The sequence below is a fragment of the Bombus pyrosoma genome, linkage group LG2 (assembly GCF_014825855.1).
Source record: "Bombus pyrosoma isolate SC7728 linkage group LG2, ASM1482585v1, whole genome shotgun sequence".
NCBI lineage: Eukaryota > Metazoa > Arthropoda > Insecta > Hymenoptera > Apidae > Bombus > Bombus pyrosoma.
Window position 1 is genome coordinate 7,235,738 of NC_057771.1, and position 21,751 is coordinate 7,257,488.

Below are 21,751 nucleotides of genomic sequence, written 5' to 3' on the forward strand. Positions count from 1 at the left end.
TCTTCCGCCTTATCTGTCGTTTTTAGCGACGAATCCTTGTTGAACGATATCGTTGGACGGATAACAAAAGAAGGAAGTTCAGAGTCCCCATTCAGATCTATATGTACCAAGTTTACACGTACGATATGTTTATATTATCGCTTATATATAAACATATATAATATATAAATATATATAATATATAAATATGTATGTGATATATATATTATATCATATTCTATATACATATTGTACACACATATACAGGTACACGTGATACACGTGTAACGATATTACAATATTACAGTGATCGCGGAGGAATCACGACTCTGTTAACGAAAGAAAGCTCAATGTATAGAGGTATATACATAGATTATCATAGAGAATAGGGCAGCTGTGAAGAAGATTTTCTAGGTGTTAAGAGAGACCGTATACATACTTAGATTTTGGAATCGCCACGTCGGTATCGAATGCGATGTGGAACATTTCGAGTACGCTAATCGGAGCAATTATTCGTCCAATGGAATAGATGTAACGAAACCGAAGCTCTAAATAACAAAATCCATCTGTACACGAGTCTCCGTTTTATACCGTACTTACGTGTCAAATAAATGTACTTGTCTGTAAAATGTATCGCGACTCCTTTTGTACTGTATCGACGCGACTTTGATAGCGAAGCATTCCATGTGTAAACGTGTTTGTTATATTTATTGTAGAATGAACCCCTGATTTATGCTATTCGTTTTCATCTTTTTACGACCCCATGTACATGTTTCGTTTCAACAGCTGGTTTGCGACACCGATGTTACCATCGCGACGGAATTGTATAGAAAAAACAAAATATTTAATAAACGATTTATGGATTATTCGACTTCGGTTTCTCTTTGTAGAATGGCGAACGTGACCTCTTCGAAAGAATATCGCTAATCAGAAATGAAAGCCAGGTTTAAATATCGATCGGCGTCTACCGCGTTAAGTACTGAATTGCAAATTAGTCGAACGATATACCTCGGCTTTGCTTGTTATTCGTTTATCTGCATACAAGTACCTATTAATCGTTGTAATTGCTTAGAATTGTTGAGTTTCGTGTGTCTAGTCGTTGTCGGTTTGCAATTAAGTATGACAAGACGAAAATTTGTTGTATCATTCGTTGTAATTCCGCTTGTGACCATTTACGCAGATAGGCTTCGTTAATTGTATCGATATGTTCCTTGTCTTGACGAACGTCAGTGTTTATTTAACCGCAAGAGTTCACGCGACTTGAAGTCGCGAATCCGTCGAAATTTCTGGAATGCAGAACGATTCCGCCCGTAATCTGAATACGTGTTGTGAATGGCAATTTGCGAGAAAGCAATAATTTATAATACGGAATCGTACAGAACAATATTTGTTATTACATAGATTTATTTAGTTATCTCTGTATGGAGATGGAATTTTGACACTTATATACAAACAAAAACATATACATGTATATGTATGTTGAGAGACAAGATCATGTTTAACGCCGATCTTGAAACTTCCTCGGCAATTCCTTTGTTCGCTTTGTTGAATTACAGTCGGAACTTTCAACTCGAACGCACCACTGCGCCATTCATTCAGGTCACGAGACGACGATGCGTCATGTAGCTCTGTTAATCAAATGAATCCAAACAAATTTTCATAACACGAGCAACAACTTGATTCTCCGAGTGATTCGGGATTCGATATAGACTGGAGCGTCTGATTTTGCCATTTACAGCTATATAGGCCGAGAAAAGCGTGTGTCATCTATGATGGTTGACATAGCTTGGCATGCGTGGCCAAGATGGTGGTGGTAATGGAGGCACCATGACGATAGTCGGATTTCTCTACGTATCATCGTCCCGCTTCGGTGTTCCTCTTTAATTCTTCTGTAGCTCCTCAGAGGGTGTTTATCGTTGATGATGCGCGTTTGTGGTGGAACGTTGTTGATGTGTTAGTTGTGCATCATCGAAGAGAGATCGCTAGATGGTCGGTATATCTGTGAGATTGCTGCTGCGCCGTCCGAAAATAGATAAATGAACGACGAGCGTGCCATCCTTGTTGTTGGTGGTTCCACGCACTCTCTAACAATGCACAATTATTAAAAGGTTCATAGCCAACATCGGGGTGTAGGAATGGAGGTACTCAAAACCAGCCAAGAGATTGTGCACGAAGGGTGGCTCATTAAGTCGCCACCTACCAAACTTTGGCGAGCGGTTAGTATTTCATAGAACAATGAGAAATTCGAAATTCTACTCGGTTCGTCAATTTTTTTATTGTTTACATTTTTAAATGCTTGTCAAATCGCTATGTCTACGTTTGTTCGTCAAGCTTTTATGAATTCTAACCTCGTATGCTGAAAAATGTTTCATAAGTATGGAATGTTGTGATATTTTTATCCAAGAATGTTAATGTTCTGATTACTTTTTTGCTTATATCGCAGTGCAGACAATGTTTTATGCTATACGCAGTAATTAAATTTAAATGACAACTTAAATATATAAAATTTATATATCCCTTTTGAAATAATTTCTATGATACGTTTGTTTATTTCCAGAGATGGAGAAAAAGGTGGTTTGCTCTTCGACATAGTGGAGAATTACCTGGACAATATTTTTTGGAGTATTATACAGATAGACGTTGTAGAAAATTGAAAGGTCGTATCGATCTTGATCAATGCGAACAGGTAGCTACCTATTTGGAGATCTTTATCCTGAATTACATAATTAAATTTGCTTATGTCTTAATATTGACTTTTATTTGTAAACAGGTGGATGCAGGCTTAAGATTTGAAAATCGCAAGCAAAAATATCAGTATATGTTCAATGTTAAAACACCAAAAAGAACTTATTATCTAGTAGCAGAAAGTGAAGCTGACATGAATAAGTGGGTGGATGCCGTATGTCAAGTTTGTGGTTTAAAGGCCTATACTCAAGATGAGGAGCAGCAATGTCAAAGTACATATTGTTATCATTTAAGATATCTGGAACTTAATAAGATTAATATATATATATTGAATATATATATATATATATATATATTGAATATATATATATTCAAATATATAATATGTTTCAAATTGGAACACTATGAAAAAAATTTGTATTGTATCTTATATATATATATATATATATATATATATATATTATCTTATATATATATATATATATAAGATAATAAGATTTTATACAATACAAATTTTTTTTATAGTGTTCCAATTTGAAACACAAGAATCCCCACCGATTTCACCTACTAGTACTATTTCGGGCCCATACATTCCTATTAGCGAATGTATTTCTGGTCGACGGTTAAATGACACTAGCTCCCTCAATTCGGCTTTGGGGCAAGGACCTGAACATTATGATGCCCCAAGACGATTAGCCCCATCCCCTTCTAGATCTCCTACAACAACGGATGCGGAAAGTGTTTTCACCGACGATGAATGGACTGCTCCAGTGCCTAGCGTGAACTGGGAAACTTTTCCTTCCTCGGGTAAATATAATCAATATATGTTTTTAACTGAATTACGTGAATAACATTATATTTTTATAATAGGCGAATCCAAACAACCGCATAGTTCGAGTGATGCCGAAATTGGTTCTTGGAGTGTTCGAAAGCGATTTGGGAAATTAAGAATCGTTGACTCCACTGTACCGCCTTCTGTAGAAAAGTTACCAGCACCTCCTAGGCCACCGAAACCTCCTCATATGTTACCTGAAAATCCCGGTCATAATTATTTAAATTTAGATGGTGCTACCGAAAGCTCAAAACCTACAACTCCAGCGACTCCTGCTCCATCGACTCCCGCAACTGCAATTGTAACAGATGAATCATATGATTTTCCAAGATCTCACCAACCTGGAGCACCCGAGTCAAGCACTATAGATAAACATTTTTACTCCAATGCTGCTCCAAGTAATGTCGAAGATATACGCGTATTCCGCTACGACTTTCAGGAAGAGGAACCGTCGAGTCCACGTTCTGAGAGTTCAGCAACTGCTACGTATTCAAATTTACCGAGTCCACTTGTGCGAGATAATTCAACTTCAGTACCAACAACAGTGGCACCACCGCCGCCAGTTGTTTATCGGGAATTAAAACCAGGAAGAAAAACTAGCGATTCTACATCGGTCATTAGTAATGAAGCTTCTCCAGGACCGACAGTGTCAGTTTTGGAAATGAGTTCTGCCGAACACTCTCCTGCCGAGCCTCCGAGTATTAACAGGAAGCTTAAACCTCCGTTGAATAAATCTCCCGTAGAAGGTATGAATATTTACATTTTTCTTTCCCAACCACCATATTTGAGAAAAAAAAATTATTCATATTATAGGACCCTTGCAATTAGCTTCTCCACCTGGAAGAGGAAGAATTAGAGCGGCTCCTAGTCCTACACCTCCAACTCACGTTCATTCGAATCGACATCAATCGACGTCAGATGAAGATAATAATGCTTTCGACGATAAAGAAGAGGTATATAAAAATATATTTTATAATGTATTTATTCAATATCATTTCATAAACATGATTGTATTTGATTTAAATTTTTGTTTCAGATATACTATTATCAAGATCAAAACACGTTTATTCCTGCTTCGAATCGACGTCTTGTTGTTTTGCAATATCTAGATCTCGATTTGGAAGCAACAGAAAATTTCACTTCTTCGAGTTTGCCACCAACTCAGTCCCCTCCAAACACAACGGTGTATAAAACCGTGGATTTCCTGAAAACCGAAGCGTTTAATCGCACTCGCCAACGAGTCGAAGAGGAGAGAAAACAATGTACGGATGAATTGGCATAGCTTTGAACTTTGTTTTCTAGATCTTTCAGCGCAACGAACAGGAAGAAAAGTAGGAACGTAACTTCTTTTTACATAGCGTATAATATTGTTATTATTTAGTAATACTTCACGATATTACAAAATTGCGATTCCTACGCGCAGTATTTAGCGATTTTTCAAGCGGTTTTTAAATTTTTATGTTTGTTATTGAATTGAACATTGTTTGAGATCTTCGTTATCGCTCGATTATATATCATAGTTGGAAACCGAAGAGAGCAATATTCAATGGACCAAAAATGTAATATTAAAGTTAAGGCAAAACAATGAAGAAAGAAGAAAAATAGTAGTTTCGCGGAACTCGTATCAGAATTTGTTAAAGAATTTTTAACTAGAAGAGTAAGTATTATTACATTTAGGTACGAACTGTTTTTACATAGATTTTACATATGCCTTAAATGAGAAAAAGGCATTTTAATCGTAAATTATGCAATGAATTACGGATGTATGACATCCTAATTGGATGGATATCCTAGGATATCCTAATTTTAAGTATAAAACAAATAATATGTAATATATTTTCAAAGTGCCTGAAGTTATTGTTTTTCTTTTTTTGCTAAGGCGATGAGTTGTTTGTTGTTGCATGAAAAGTGAAATATCATATTTATGGTTATAAATATGATGTGGATGTATAAAAGTTGTTTTACAACTATTTTCTAGGAAATAATATTTTGAAAATTTATGTTCTTTTTTGACATATATTCTTTTTTGATGTTTTTAGATGTTTTCTTTTTAGGTATAATTTTTATTGTAATTATTAACAGTGTACTCACTGTACCTGCTGAAACAAATCTATAATGCGTGGTAATAGAAATCTTGGCCATAAAATTACAATGCAAAAAAGACATGCATATTTTTTAACAGCTACTAAACCACAAACTGTATGTTATGATTACATATGTTTACATATACATATATGTATTAAAAGTACGTGAAAAACTATGTATTTTATGTATAAAACACGCGCGCGCACACATACACACATACACACACGCACACACACATTTTACTTTTATAATAGCTCTCACTTATTTACTGTAATTTTTATACCAATGACATTTTTATACTATTGACAAGTTGTTTGTCAGTATGACTAAAAAGAGATATATGTTTACCGGAGTTTCAATTACCTGTAGTGAACGAAGGAAATTAATAGAGTATATTTAGAATGAAATTTTTAAGTTTGTGTAAGTACACTTGGTCCTGAAACAAAAAATAATTTCCCACCAAATTTACAGGCTATATTAACTCTTGCGCGATTCGTATCATTCAGAAGTAAATAACTATATCTATTTCCAAAGATTTGTATATTGTTAAAAAAAGCTATCTATCTCACCATATACGACAAACAATTTTTCGATTATAAACGGTTAGCACAATTTATTTATAACAACAAAAATTATATCGTATATTTATGCGATTAAATAGAAGTAAGCTTTTCTATAAGTAATCAAATATAATAAGTATGTTTCTTTGATTTCTTTTTATGACATAGTTAAATTCGAGTTTTTATTTATTTCGAATTCGAAAATTTGCAAATGTGTTAAAAACAAAAACATGGAATAGTATGAGAGTTTTGAATGAAGGAAGCATTCGCTGTGTGTACTTGCTATAACATTTTTTTTTATAACCATTCGTAATGCTGACAATACTTGTCCGATAAACACAAACTGAAAGTCATTAAGGATAATATTTATTAATAGTGCGGATTTTTATGCATTTATAGGAAATTTAAAATTGCAAAAATGCACATAATATGCAAAAATGTCCAAAATACAGTACTTATTATAATATTCAACGAAATATAAAAATACGAATTCGCATAAAACTCCGTAATCTATTTATTATAAGCAGAATAGACAAACCTTTCATATCTTTCGTTTGTATTATCGGTCGATAAGGTACGCTGCTATATCGACTCGACACGGGAAGGTCGTGAAAACGTTCAGGGATATGCTGTCAGGTTATTGGCCTGGTTGGTGCTTGGTGGGACCGATGGAAAACAGAGCCTCATTCGCTCGCTAACCGTCGAGCGTGCGTTAGTTTTGTTTGTTTTCGGGCTCGTCACGTAAGTACATTGTTTTCTTCCCTCGTGAAACGAAATTGCATCGTGTAGTATCAGGGGCTTTACGCGTCGCGACGAACAATACTCGCCGGGGTGAATTTTCCTTCTTTGTGTTAAATCTGTGAAGCATCGAATCTGTTGTGTTTTTACCTTTTTGACTGTTTTTATCGAAAAGTGTGATCATCGACTTTGTGCGACCAGCCTGTTTTACTTTTGGAATCAAGGCAAATCCGACGAACTGGAAGCCACTGAAAACAATCATAGCGGAACTTCGAGTTTCATTTTCAAGGTAAGGACCCGCCAGTTTTGTATACATCGCGATGTATATACGATATATGTATGTCGTAACTCTAGTTCCACGTGATGATCGATCTGCTGCCACTTGTTGGCGATGAAAATGTCTATTGATTGACGTTGATGAGAGTTCAATATCGATGAAATTACACGTTATTTTCTCACGTAGGAACATAATTTGATATGTTACAACGAGTATAATTCGTTAAAAGTAAAAATATATTTTTACGTAATCTTTTTATCCAAGAAAGGATCTTTCGAAAGTATCTAACCAAAACACGAGTATTAAACTTCCTATGTTTCTTTATTGAATACAGGAAAACAGAACGAAAATATTTTCTCGGGTAATTATTAAGCTAAATTTCATAATTCTTCGAACAAATAAAGCGAATTCAAAGTCGAAGGTGGTTCGAGTATACGGCGTGTGTGTAGGTTTCTCGGCCACTTGTGGATTTTCCAGCTAACCAACTGAAACGATATACGTAATATGTAGTCGCTCGGATTACCGTTCCTGTGACCCTCTCGTCGTTGCAGCATGACACTCGTCACGAATATCCGGGTGGATATTTAACATTGTTAATATCTTATTTTCTCTGTATACGCACGTATCTAACATACGTATCATCATTTCTAGATTTATTAGAAAAAACGAGAAGAACATTAAACCACGCAAGAAGGATTACCTTGTGGTGTTCGTTTAAAACCGCAGCCATTTTATTACTATACTAGCATTTTCCTTAATATAAAGAACATGTCAACGAACATTTTTGCGCCCGTGCAATTAGTTTCTCAAGAGTAAATTTCAACTGTTTCGTCAGGCTAACAATGTTTATGGTTTCCCTTGTACATGCAACGCCAGCTCGTTATGCATGCACATTGTTGTTGCGTTATTGGCGGTTATTGCGAAGCGCGCCGGAGTAAGTGAGAAATTCTCATGCACAATAACGATCATTATCGGTAACGTTCTTCGGCCGAGCGTAATACAACGCGTGCATTCTTTTCTCGACTTTCGTAATACTATCCTAATGAAAAAGCCGAACTTGGGTACTTTTCAATGAAGTTTCGTTTTTATGTCCCAAACATATTAAATTTTCTCTTTTTTCGAACAGATGGCGTTAAATACGGGTTTGAACAAAATCGAACTTGGATAGTTTTCACTGAAGATTCATTCCTATCTTACGTTTCATAAATAACAAATCTTTCCTTTCTTCAGCCGGATGGCATAGAACGAGAGGTATCAAATAGATTTGAGAAATCGAAATAGGATAATTTTCAATAAAGTTTCATTCGCGTTTTTCATTCCATATTAAGTTTTCCGTTTCTGCAAATGCGTGGCATCGAACGAGTAGCGTTAAACAGATTTGAAAAAATCGGTCTTGGATAACTTTCAACTTCAAGTTTCGCTCGCATCTCGCGTGCCACGTTGAATTTTCCCTTTCGTCAGAGAGCTGGCGCCAAATAGATCTGTTTATCTCGAAAAGATGAGAGAAGATGAAAAGCACTTTGACTGGAATGATCGACCGGAAGATCACCAGGCGCCTTACGGAATGCTCTTTGAACTCGGTCGATCGGAGAACGAAAATGCATCATCGGAGAGCACCGATGAAGAAATCTCTGAAAATAGATGCGCTTCGATGGCCGCTGCTTTGAATCCCATTAGTAGTTTGATAACTCGTCGTCCGTTTGAAACGAAAAAAGTAAAAAAAAAAAAATAGAAAAACTAGCTTCGTTCGGTATCGGTTTCCTTTTGGGGATTCGTGGTGCCTCGTTATCCCGATATCTCGAGCGGAGCCGTTGCCTCGTCAGATTCTTTTGTCAACCGAATACAAAGTTCAGCGTTTTCCTTCTATATCTTGGCCAGGAGAATGAACTGCCAACACATTATTCCGGCTTTCTACCGATACGCCCCATCGAACTGGTCGCAGGAAAGATATTGGAAAGCTAGTCTCACAAAGGGGTTCCAGTTTATTAAAAGCTTACGGGCAAAGAAACGTTTTGAATCAAGCATTCACTGCTTACGTCCTTCTCTTTTTCTTCTTTTAGAAAAATAATCTTGCCTCGTGTAATTGGAAAATACACCGTTTGAAATGGTTCGTGACGAGTCGATTCGATCCTTTCTGGCTCTTTCGTTCGATTTTCTGACCGACTCGTTTCTAGGAATCGGAAGTTTATTCGTTACGTTCCATAGCTGTTCTATTATGTTTTCTTAGGACCGGTTTATGCGTGTCTCACGGGGCTACAGGTACCTTACGTTGATCTGTGAAAACCACTATACATGCTAAAAGCCAGAATTTACCTATGTGCATTCACTCGAGGATCGTCCGGTCGAAAAGGAATTTCTTAATTTTCATGCAGTAGCGGACTAACCGAATTTCCGAGCTGAGAAGAACCGACGATGCTACTAAGAATACTTGTTTTGTCATTCGAGATGAAATGCACGTTCGCTGTTCGATGTCTCCTTTCGATTCTTGATTTCACCGCGAAATAAGCCTGCGGCTACAAAGTAGTCTGACGAACACATTAGAATAATCAAACGTACGACGATCAGACGAGAGGAAAAAGCGTGATAGTTACTTCTTTAGTTGAGATCTTTTGATTTTAACGTTGCTTTATGACTAAGGAAGAAGCTTAACGTGACACGATGAAAAATGAAAACGATCGGTTAGATCGAAATATGTAAGTCATTTAAAAATAGCTGATAAATCGAAGAATTTTGTGAAAGCCAAGGATATGCAATAATTATTACAACGAGCAATATTTTAATATTACGACGTATAATATTCCAACACTTTCGTTTAGTTCCAAAGCCAAACAAGAAACAGTTTGGCTAACTTAACTGCCAAATTTTAAAACTGTTTTCCTGTGAAAAATAGGAAATGTAACTTACCGTATCCTTCTCCCACAGTCTTCATACTAATTCTTACGAGATGCGCATCTCGGTATTTAAATTATTTCATTCGTCGAAAGGACAATTTGTCAGAATGTCGTAACCATATTCTAACACGTGGACGTAGGTAAAAAAACGTGGTCGCATGGCTGCAAGCACGTAACTTGTCGCAACGAGAAATAACGATTAATGAAGGCAATTAAACGTCGTCATGTCCGTCGTCGGCTGTTGCGTTTCTACGTGGATCATTCGTCGCGATCATACGGTAATTCGTGTTATTTGCAGATCAACACGCGTTAGCGAATACTATTCGTTCTCCATGCATTATGCAACGAATTGTGTCTTCCGCGTAGTATGGCGCCTATCGGCTATAGTACAATACTATAGAAAGTATAGAATCATCCGTTACATTGTTTCGGATTTCTTCAGAAGGAAGTTCCGTACGGCACCTGAGCTTCCCGATTGTGAGAAATCTGTCGGCATTGAAGACTGACGCTGAAAAAATTAGAGACGTTCCGGAAGAGCATCGTGCTATTATACTTTTCAATCGCGAGCGTTTTATTCTCGCGCAGAGAAATATTTACGCTGTTAGCTAGCATTATCGGGAAATTCTCGGTAATTTTCCTTCTCTTGGTATTTCACGTTAGAAGAAATTACAAATTCGTAATTAAATAATTAAGAAATAAAAGCTACGAGAAATATTCGGTTCGTGTTAAATACAATGCCTGACGAAATTTTTCAACATTTATTGAGAGAAAACTTTCATGTATATCGTCGCTATAACATACGTATTACGATTATGGCGAGTCGTCTCTCTTTACAGCGTTAACGAACTTTCGAAATGTTTCACATGTAACGCGTGTAATTATCTACGTACATGAAAATTTTCTAAATAAATGTTCAGATAGTTTGACGAGCCACCATACGTTGTTCACTAGCGTAGCTTACAATTCGTATAAACTGTGTGTTGCGAATTATCAACTAAAGAGCAACCGGTCAGGCCAAACCGATCGGTCGATATCGCGTACCCCGAATGACTTAACGCTCAAGGTGGAGGAGGTGTAATAGATCGAGTGTTAGAGTAATCTAGCACTGTATTTGCACTTGTTGTATAAAAATAAAGTACGATGTTATGAACACGGCGGTGGTAAGATCTTGTTGAGAGTGAAGTATTTCACTTGCACGGTACGATGTTTGACGATGAACTTCCTAGTATGTTGCTGATTGTCTCTCCCAGCCGATGGGTCTCGTCCGTCTCTCGCGCCTTCCCGGCTGGAACTTTTTCCGGGTTTTTTTACCCGACCTCGGAGTCATTAGGTTTATAGCTCGGGAAGGACATGTAATTCGGAATTTCCTAAAAAAGGGATAGGGCCCGTCCGAGCCATAAACGGACGGCCACTCAAAATTCCGAACACCGTGAGTAGATTAAACACTCGTTTGTATGATTAAACAGAAATTCGATTTGCATCTTGTTCGGTGTTTTATTCGGACAATGAGTTGCACAATTCCGCCGCTGCAACGCATTAGCGCCTTCTCCCCTTTTCCCTTGTTTTTCACGGCGACCACGTCTAGTCCGATATTACGCATTACACGCCGCTGGCTGCTGCAACAGGCAGGAAACAAGTCAGTTAAATCCTACGTTCGATCGATTTCGAGTCACGCTATCGCGACACGTGAGAATTTCTTTTCGTTTCGCGATCTTCCAAAGTGAAAATTCTTCATTCAATGATATTACGTGCGCCTTTTATAAATAGCCGATCAAACCCCACATTCGACGAACGAAGGATTCGCATTTTTTGTAATACCCCGCCTACTTTAATCAGCGAAGGTCGAATCGACGCGATTCGACGACGTTCGAGCTGTTCCGTATAAAGCGATCGATTGAGGAGGTTGAGTGGAAAATGTAAGTGCCAGGAGCAAAGGTAAAGGTTTTATTAATAAAAGATGTTCTTCCATTTTCTTGTAACTTTGTCGCTTACTACTCCTATTCAAATGAAATTCCACCAAATTTCACCGCGAAGTAAATACATTCTACGTGAAGAGATTCAATTTAAGAGCAACTTTGAAAACAGAATAACGTGAATATAATTAAAACGGAATATTAACGTAATTTCAAATAATAAGACGAATAGGATTCTTTTCTTCTTATATACGTTTCTGTGGAATAACAAATTACACTATAAAATAGTTATGTTCGCGAATTAATATGCTGTTACACTTGCCGGTTACGATATTTCATCATCTTTTTCCGGCATATTCCACTAATAAAATCGATTCTTGATTTTCCTCGAGCTTACCTATCTAACTATCGTTTGCCATCTGAATCCCTGGATCGAAAAGCTTCGTATAAAATTCCGCGATCTTGTTTGCAAGAGACGTTCTTGCGATGATTAAACGCGAACAACTATAGTTGGTCAGGAATCATGCACGGATTCACCGTGTTGCTGGAACAAAATGCGGCATTTTCGTTCATTTCTCGCTGTTTCCGGCAGGCGTGTCCCGAGCCTGATATTACGTGTAGAGAACACGCGTACGGTTTATTGCGTTAGGCAGGAAACCGAGAGAAGAGTTATATCGGGTCGACCTGGTTTAGGCGTGCCCTATAGGCGCCTCGGTTGCAGAGAAAGAGAGTGAAAGACGCTTTGAAAATGTCAGGGACTAAAGGTACGGAGAACGGATACGCCGGTGACGCCACAACGAAATCATCGATTATCTGCGTTCGTTTCGAATTCACAGAGCTTATTCATTCGCAGCTTAACCGCTTGTTTTTCCCGTCCACTCGATCGGTATATCGTCTGTACAGTTAAAGCGTCCTTGAAATCGTATGCTTATCGGTCGTAGTAGACGGCATCATCTGGAAGTTAATGGTAGAATGGGTGGTCTTGCGGATGAAACTGTGACACGAGTTACCAGCGTGTACAATCTTGTATTTGTATATCTATCGGTTGCGTTCGAAATTATTTATAATTAATTCTTCACTTATTTGTTTAAATTATAGCATAATTGTAGATTTATAAAAGGTATAGGTACGATGTAATGTATAGGTAGATATAAGGTATAGGTAGAGATGTAAGAAACAAAGTAACGATAGACAGAAGAGGAAAAGTAGCGATATGAACGTGGAGATTCGTTGCGACAGTCGTCAAATGAAATCTAATTTAGTTGTACGTGATATAATCGACCAGCTTCCTACTATAACGTTAAATGTATAGGCTTCTTACAATTGACAAGATTTCAAACGAGATAATAATTTCGAAAGATTTGCCAATTTCCTACTGATCTCTCGCGGAATTGCTTAAGTTGCGATTTAATATATGTTAAGTTACGATATCAAATATATGGGTTTCTTATAATGCAGGATCTCAAACGAGATAATAATTCTGAAAGGTGTGCTAGTTTCTTAACGATCTTGCACAGGTACTTCAGTTTTCGTCCAATATTTATGTATGAACGAGGGGCGTGCGTCAGAATGAGTTTATCGCTCGTCGTTCAAATATTTGCGTACACGTGCGCGCCTCGGGAATGCCGACAGATACAAAGCCGATCGAGGAGCGAGAGAACGATTAAGGGCAGTCGCGTGCTGTTCGCCGGTTGAAAAATTTATCACCACCCGACCCACGCCACGGGCACAGGTAGCGTCTCGTAGCGTACGAAGTTTCGAGTCCGGAGGCGACAAACGTTCCGGAATGTCGTTAATGATCGTGGCGCGTACCGTGTGTAGGTGTCTGCGAGGGTTTCGTTCCGTTTTTACCTTCTGTCACGAGGAAACTTTGTTGCTAGGTGAAACATTCGTTGGATAGCACCGCGAATTTTCAGTTGAAACTCGACCGATCGTTGAACGCCGACCAACGGCTCGTTTGAGAAAGGTTGGTCAACTTTGCACGACCCACGGCAAATTAGTTTTCGAAGTTAACCCTTAAAAGCTATCGTCAAAGGAAATCACGCTAATGGATGAAATCTCACTCCGATATATCTTCATTTATTCGTGGAATCGGTAAAGTCAAACGAACGCGATTCCATGTTCTATCGTTATTTGATATGAGACGAAGAATAGAACAATTATTATTACTTGACGATAATAGAAGCACAATTCTTAAGGCACAAATCTGTTAAATGAAACAAAGAATCTGTAGATATAACGGGTATCTAATATCTCGGATATGTCGGAATCAGTTGATCGAACGATACGAACCTATCGAACTTCTTAACACGAATCCGTAATAAGGCGACTAATCGATCGTTGGAAAGGCGTATTCGATCAGATTTTAAAAATTACTTTAACCAAGTATATGACGTTTCGATTTGCGATTAAAGTTTCACGTGGGAGAACGATTCCATCTGCACCGATCTAATACGAAATAATACAGAACGAAAGCGTTTACCGCGCGACAGACACGTTCGTTACGAAATGTAGGAGGCAGGCAGACGCGGAAAATGTTCGCATAGTCGTATTCCCTAGTAAGGAAGACTCGGTGCGGTGCAACCGGTCGCCGTAGCTGCGGGCTGCGAGCAAAATAGAGCGTGGAACGCGCACGAGTTATCGCGGATCGTGGCCGAGCAGATTCGACGATCCGCGAGAGTCACGAAGAAGAAGGAAGGCCCTCTGTCGTGTATCCACGCGTGCAATAACCGGTGCACGCGAACGTTCGTCTCCGCGGCGAGTTTTCTTCGATCGAAACTGGTTCGCGGAGATAAGGTCTTTAACCTTCCTTATAGTCGTAGCGTTCGTAGTCAGGATCGGCCTAGGAAAGGAGGCAAAAAGAAGGGTCGGTAACGAAGCCGTTCACGGTGAAAAGCCGCGCTTTTGCAAGCTTCTTCTTCGTCCTCCTCGTCGCCGGCTCCGTTGTCGGCTTTTACAGCCGATCGTAAAACAATGTAACAACGTTGGCGCGCTGCTGTGCCATTCGCCGATTCTGAATATGTACAGTACAGAACGGAGAACCTTGTTTTATCCGAACTAGTTCGAGGACAGAGACCGATTTAGACATCGAGCAGTTTCAACGATGCAACTTTGATACATGTCCCGTTCGTCTCTTCTTATTCAGTCAGACGATTCGTTTATATTTCTTAGCGAAAACATCTTGGCATGTTTTCGTTTTTCAGGATAGTTTCGATTCTAAGACACTCTAAGATATCTTCGTCTATCGTAAATTTCTAAACCTCGTTACTTACAGTTACGTAACACGAGCGATATTCAATTTTCAAGAAGCAGATGACTTGTATTCTACGAGTTCATCCATCATACAGCAACGACATTGACGACGTTGAATCGTAAGGTAAATTAAAAAAAATAGCGTTTGTAGTTGTTGCCGTTCCTATCATTTGTATCATCGATCGTCGACTCTACAAGAAGATGATAATTATTCCCTTTGACCATTAATTTCTCGCTATTTTATATATTTCGCTGATAATCGTGTTATTGTTAATATAAATCTATCAAAGTGTTCCGATGCCCTCGCGAGCGTTACAAGAATTCTCGATAATGCGTACGTTCGTTAATTTCTTATTATTCGTCGATTCTATAAAATGATTGGTGTCGCTTTTGACGGTTAATCTCTCGTTGACTTCTCATTAATTTCGATATTTCACCGATATTCGCGTATTGTTGTTATAAATCGATTAAAGTGGCCTGTACCAATGATCGGTAATGCATATTCGTCGTAAGAACGCATGTTCGTGTAACGGAAGTTACATGGTCGATCTTAATCGGTGTAAAAGTGGCACGTGTATGAATTCGTACAAATGAATTGCGTATTAAACGAGATTGTAGCGTAAAGCCGCGAATCAGCGTTGGAATAACCGCGCCCAGTTTCTCTCTCTCTTTTCAGCCTCCTTCTCCGTATTGAGTTTTCCATCGTGAACGGTCGAGTCCGAGGAAACGAGCTCGTTTCACGGTCAACTGACACGTTTCAGCGAGATGAGGACAATTTGATCACGAACTGGCAACGAAACATTTCTCGCTTACGTAGTACGTATCGTACTACAATATAATTGAGCTACTGGTTTCGATGGAGGTTGTCACTGTTCGTGGACAAAGGAGTTTTTCAAAGCACTCGATCAGCCTGTGCTTCGACTTGACTGGCTTCTAGCATCGCGTTCTATTAATACTTGGTCTTCGTTGAACGGTCGAGGAACTACGAGTTATTTAGTTGTCGTTGCTGGTTTATGCCGCAGTCCGCGAGTAGTCTAGAAAGGTGTTCCCGAGCGGGTCAGTAGCCTAGAACGATTCCTCCGGCGGCTGGATGGAGCGTTTGCGTTCGGAGAAAGTTTCGAAACGAAGGATAACAGTCGACCACGCCGGAAATGATACATACTGGCTGTTATTTCGTCCTCGGCAGATCAAACTCGGTTTTCACCATCACGGAAGATGCACCGTCGTATTTCTGATACTCTGGTCACGAACTCGCTTCTTTACGAAGAAATACAGCAACCTAGGGTTATTTGAGTTACTTATGGTCCAACATCTTAACCCTTTGCGGCATATTTCTCTGGTGGCACTAGCAGCTAGTCGAAGCAATAAATATTTACTGGCCGCCATAGCGGCGCCGTCAGACTTTGAAGACAAATAAATGCTGTCACTGTGACGGCAAATTAAAAAGGAAATTCAATCTCTCGAACTTTGCGCGGAATAAACCGCCGAGCATATTTTTTACAGAATTTTATAGAAACTAACGTACTGGCCATAGAAGGATCTTATAGAATATATAGAAGAACTCTTTACCTTGTCAACGATCTGATAAGCGAAGTTTACGTATCGATTTTAAAATGTACGAAAAGTCGAACATCTTAACTTGTTTGTAATGTCACTTCGAGTTTCTCTAGTTTATTCTCGCCAAATCTTTTTTCGCGAGAAGCATCGTCGACGTCCGTAGTCGCTGGTCGTTGAAAACGTTGTCAGGCTAACAAGGCTTGGCCCAGTTTCCTCGGTTTGTGCTTCCGATTGTCGAGCCACGGGATTCCATTGAACAGCTACTGCGACTCGGTCGGTTACTTTCACGATGCTTCAATTGGTTTTGCTATTAATAGCGAACGCGAATATGTTGGAACAATGAAACACGGAAGGTGGAATGGTCTGGCTGGCGGTGCTAAATGCGACCCAGTGAATCGTGTTCTCGAGTTCTTCAGTTCTTTGTGCTGTGACAGGCGTTCGTTATTAAGGATGTTGCAACCAGATGATCGAGAGGACGTTGCTCGAAATCGTTGTGTTTAACGAGAATATTTCAGTGCACTTGCGAGCGAGCATGGTTCCGTGACGAGGCAACCGATCGGCCTAAATGATAATACACCGGGTGTTCCTTTTTTCCTCGACCGCTCACGGCCCGGCGATCTATCATTGTAACGCAAGAGGGAAGCAGGCAAATGCACACTGGATAAGATCGTTGATACTTGTACAACGTGATTTATTATCGTACGCGTGCTCCAATTTATCAGTTGTGTCGTCAAAATGGAGCAGAGTCTAACTGGCACGCTCTGTTTCCATAGTTAAAAGCAAAACTGTGGCTCGATTAGAAATCGAATCAATCATCGCTCCAAACAATTGCCGAGTATCTAATTCGATATTTCGAATGCTCCATGTTTTCGACATTTAACCCATTAAAGACCGACCGTTGAAACAGTATACAGCTTGGGTGGTATGAAATACTGGAAATCGAAAATAATGCAATTCAAGCGTAGCCCGTGGATCTTCGTGTAAATTCATATTGCCGAGGATATAATTAAAAGCGTAGAACCTTGATGGAAAATTGTTTTATCCACCAAGCATTGTAGAAAGTATTATATTTTAGATGCTTTGTATATTTTGTCATGTTACGATGTACGTTTCGTGTAATTTTGCACTTTCAAATTTCCTGTAAATGCGTAAAAATCCACGGTCTACTTATGTATATATCATTTTCAAGATACGAAACATACATTTTTCTTTAACCTTCGGAATTTCTTTTCGTAACTACAGCGTTAGAAATTATTAAAACAGAATCAGATACTTTTGTCAGTCTGTGTATATAGACCGAGCAGCTCCAGAAAAAGCCTCGAATTTGAAATACACCGCGTGAAATTCCGTTACGCTTCCGCGATCGTTCATTATATGGTCACCGAGTAAGAGGATCGTTTGAGACAATGTACGAGGAGCGTGCATGTACAGGTATCGAGTTTTCGTGGATAACTCGTGGCGCGATCGGTTCGGTAGGTTCGATCGCGTACGAACCATCGAGCCACATTGCTCCAACGTATTTCATTAGCGGATTTCATTAGGCTAATTAGGCCCTCTCGTTACCTGCTCGTCCGTAATTACGGCCGCGGAAACGCTTCGCGGAATCCGTGTAAGACAGAAAATCTATGTAGACATTCTGATCTCGTTCCAATTTTTATTCACTTTTCTTCCATCGCGCGTTTTTTCCCGCGAGTTTTCCGTCGCTCTCAACGCTCGTTTGAACGTTTACGAGTATTTGGACTTTTCAAATTGTCGAAAATACAGTACAGTGGCTCGTGAAAGTATTCGAACACTCGTACGAGTCTTTAATCGAGAATTAAATTACGGGAATTTCGTTAGTGTCGTTATGAGGCTCGATATAATTAACTGTCGTTAATTATATTGGTAAATTTTGAAACAAAAGTGAGAATTTTTGAACATTTGATCTCAATTAAGGGTTAAAGAATTACATCGGCGGAGGAACGTTCCTGGAGAAACGAGATCGTTTCTCTAACAGTGAAAATGTAACAGATATAACGAGTTACACCCGGTGTCCAAATACTCACGCACGCCAGTGTGCGTCTATCGATGGTTCGTTAGCGCGAAGGTGCAAATTACAAGCGACCCTGGATCTGCGCACTCGAGAGTGTTTTCACTCGATTCGTTGAAGTAGGATGCGTCTCGTGGTTGAAATTATTTAATTACACTGCTATCGATTATCGGTACCCGCCAGGGGCGGTTTTCCACACGTGACGCGTTCAGGTGGCGCGCGCAGGTGTAACCTCGTCTCATGCGATTCGGCGGTTGGACAGGTGCGAAAAGAGCGCATGCACGTATACCTGCGTACACCTTATAACCTCGATTCGTTCTTGTTTTTCTGACCATGGCGTTTTTCACCATAACTCTAGATTTCCCTCTCGCGGGCAAATAGGCTGTAAAGATAAGCGAGATACCGTGCGAAGATGGAACGCGGATCGCGTTACAGTGTTCAACGGGTTCCTCTATTCGCGCGGCCGACCGACCGCTAATTTTCGCAATTACCGGTGTAGTTAGCCGAACTGTTTAATTAACTGAAATTGCGCGAATCCGTTAGCAGATTCGACGAGGCCAGGGAGCGAGGATCGAACCAAGAGGAACGGCAGCCTGTTTGACTTCGGTTCGAAACGACGATGCGATCTCGTTGGCCGATGTTTAGAAAGCGATTCGCGTATCGCCGTTCATTTTCTCCGTGATCGTAAATCGCACCAGAGAGCCTCTCCTCTGTATTCACCGAATATTCGAGCGCAGCGTTTCTCGCAGCCCGCGAAAATGCAGTTTCTATTTAAATATCACTCGAACCCGTATATCGGATCGGTGAACTCCGCTTATCCAGCTACCGGTCAACGAACGAGCCTTCGTTTAACAGTAGCTGTTTACAGGTCGCTTGTTTGATAGAAACTTGTAAGAATTAAGTAGGTACTTAAAAAGGAAAAAGGAAATTTACATTGTTAAATTTCATTTACATCTAATGAAAGGGCTTACGATAAAAAGGAAATCGAAAGGATACTTGGATATCTTAAATTTCTGTTTGATACGTTTCAATTACAAAATTGTCGTCATAGTCGTAGACTTACTGCAAGTAACGGTTCTATAATTTCACGATTAAAGACAGTTCTTTCGACACGATATAATTACAGATACACTTAGAGTGACCGTGCAGTACGAGGAGTATTTTGTTTTGGAAAAATGAAACGCGTTACACGGGAATTAATTCTCGATCGAGTTACTTCAAGTTGTGATATTAAATTCATATTAAAGTAATATTTAATTCATATCGAATCGGTGTCATCGATGATCTCTATTACGTAAAATATAAAATACGAGTTAAGACGAAGTAGCTGTTGTAGGATCAAGTAACTCGATGCAAACGTTTGTGGTTCACCTACGATGCAACGATACCGATTGAAAGTTAAAAACTTTGAAGATTCTTTTGATTCTCTGAGAAAAGACGAACACGGATAAAGGTTGCTTCCATATAAATTCCGCAATTATCATTCGGTTATCTCACGATCTACGTTCGAAGCTAGTTCGTACAAATGGCAGTTGAAGCGTGTGTTTATCTGGTGAAACGTGGTCGTGTTTCGTCGCGTCTACTCTCGTCTACTGGTACGCGAACGTGCAGACCCGAAGAAGACTCATCGACGAGATCGCGGACACGAATGCAATGTGCACTGGCCCGCTCGGCCACGCTCTGCTTGTCCTTGCAAACGCGACTCGTTACGATGCGTCTCTCTCTCTCTTTCTTTCTTTCTTTCTTTCATTACCTGTTCCCCTACCCCTTCCCCTACCCCCTTTCCTTCGTCTGCCATTCTCCCACCCATCGCTATATCCCTACGTTTTTATTTTTTCTCCCTTGCCAGAGCGGTTCGGCCTTCTATCCAGATTGCGTGCGCGATTAAAATAACTCGTGTCGTCGACTGGTAACCTTATTTTACCAGTTTTTCTTTCGTTCCCGGCGATACGTTCGTCTGCCGCGAATCAATCGCGAACGACGAATACATTCGCATAAACGAGTTCCCTTCTAGACGAAGAGAACACCTTTAAACTCGTGGCCTGGCATTCGTCCACTGTACAGACTCTTTCGCAATGTTGCCTCGACGTACGCGTTTAACGAGTTCGAACGTAATACCCGGTAACCGATACTTTAGGAGAAACGAGTTCCTTATAGCCGGTGTTTGGAAAAAGAAGAGCTAGACAGCGAAGGAAAACTCGTTATCAAATGAGATAAACAAGATCATTCGTAAATGCTTATCTTTTCGACGTCCGCTGTTACGCTAACGGTAAGTAGTAATTTCGTTTAACTACCTGGTGTGGAAAGTGGCACGGCGCAGGGCAAGATCGCGAGCACCAGTCTGAATCTGGTACAAATATAAATATCCGAGAGGTGGCGAGGATTCTCGTAACCTGAAACCGCCCACATCCTTTCCACGGCGCACTACCGGTTCTCACGTGAGAAAAGCTTCGAAAGGGTTGTTCCTGGCCGCATAACTTAACCCTATCTATCGTTCGCTCCTCGTATTACACGCAGACAAATTCCCTTCTGTATTCCGAAATTCCTCTAAACGAGTATTTAGTAATTTAAAATTGTTATGCGAGACGAACGTAAAGTGAGTCGATAAGGAGCGATGGACGTTTCACGTGTCACAATGTAGACGAGATTGCCGTCCAGTTTGTCAACGATCGTTGCATCCGCGAACTGGAGCACCGCTCTCGTCGATCACGATCCGCGGTTTCGAGGTTCACCGCAAATTCGATCTCCGGCAGATATCGTTTTTCACAAACGCGCGACGATACGAGCAGGAAGGCGGTTGCGAAACCGCTCCGATAAATTCGACGAGGCTCGCTGACATCCTGTAAGGGACACCTTTCACGTACGAATATCACGGTATCCGAGATTTTACGCTGCTTCTTGAATACCGTAGGTGAGAGGTTAAGCTTCGGGTCAAGACACGACAGCGAGCCAT

At 39.9% G+C, this 21,751-nt stretch overlaps 3 protein-coding genes across 4 annotated transcripts in view; 2 read left to right on the plus strand and 1 right to left on the minus strand.

Moving 5' to 3' along the window:
* Positions 1 to 1,246: 1,246 nt before the first annotated feature.
* LOC122573320 (GRB2-associated-binding protein 2) lies at positions 1,247 to 6,424 on the plus strand. The gene is made up of 7 exons (XM_043739500.1): positions 1,247 to 2,195; positions 2,537 to 2,665; positions 2,750 to 2,936; positions 3,190 to 3,471; positions 3,535 to 4,242; positions 4,310 to 4,449; positions 4,533 to 6,424. The coding sequence occupies exons 1-7, from the start codon at positions 2,115 to 2,117 to the stop codon at positions 4,776 to 4,778; spliced, it is 1,773 nt and encodes a 590-aa protein (XP_043595435.1). The 5' UTR covers positions 1,247 to 2,114; the 3' UTR covers positions 4,779 to 6,424.
* A 393-nt stretch (positions 6,425 to 6,817) lies between these two features.
* The window catches only part of LOC122573301, a 90,700-nt gene continuing 75,766 nt past the window's right edge, over positions 6,818 to 21,751 (plus strand). Inside the window, exon 1 of one of the 2 annotated variants that reach the window (XM_043739479.1) lies at positions 6,818 to 7,168. Coding sequence is in view for 1 of the 2 variants with exons in the window: in XM_043739451.1 (XP_043595386.1) it covers positions 21,032 to 21,067 (36 nt within the window). In the remaining variant the exon portion in view is untranslated. Of the gene's footprint in view, positions 7,169 to 21,016; positions 21,068 to 21,751 lie in introns of those variants that run through there. The other variant, XM_043739451.1, reaches the window with a different exon arrangement.
* Positions 11,182 to 21,751, minus strand: part of LOC122573382 — a 44,968-nt gene continuing 34,398 nt past the window's right edge. The window contains exon 3 of the mRNA XM_043739667.1: positions 11,182 to 11,663. Coding sequence (XP_043595602.1) covers positions 11,486 to 11,663 — 178 coding nt within the window. The 3' untranslated portion in view covers positions 11,182 to 11,485. The remainder of the gene's footprint in view (positions 11,664 to 21,751) is intronic.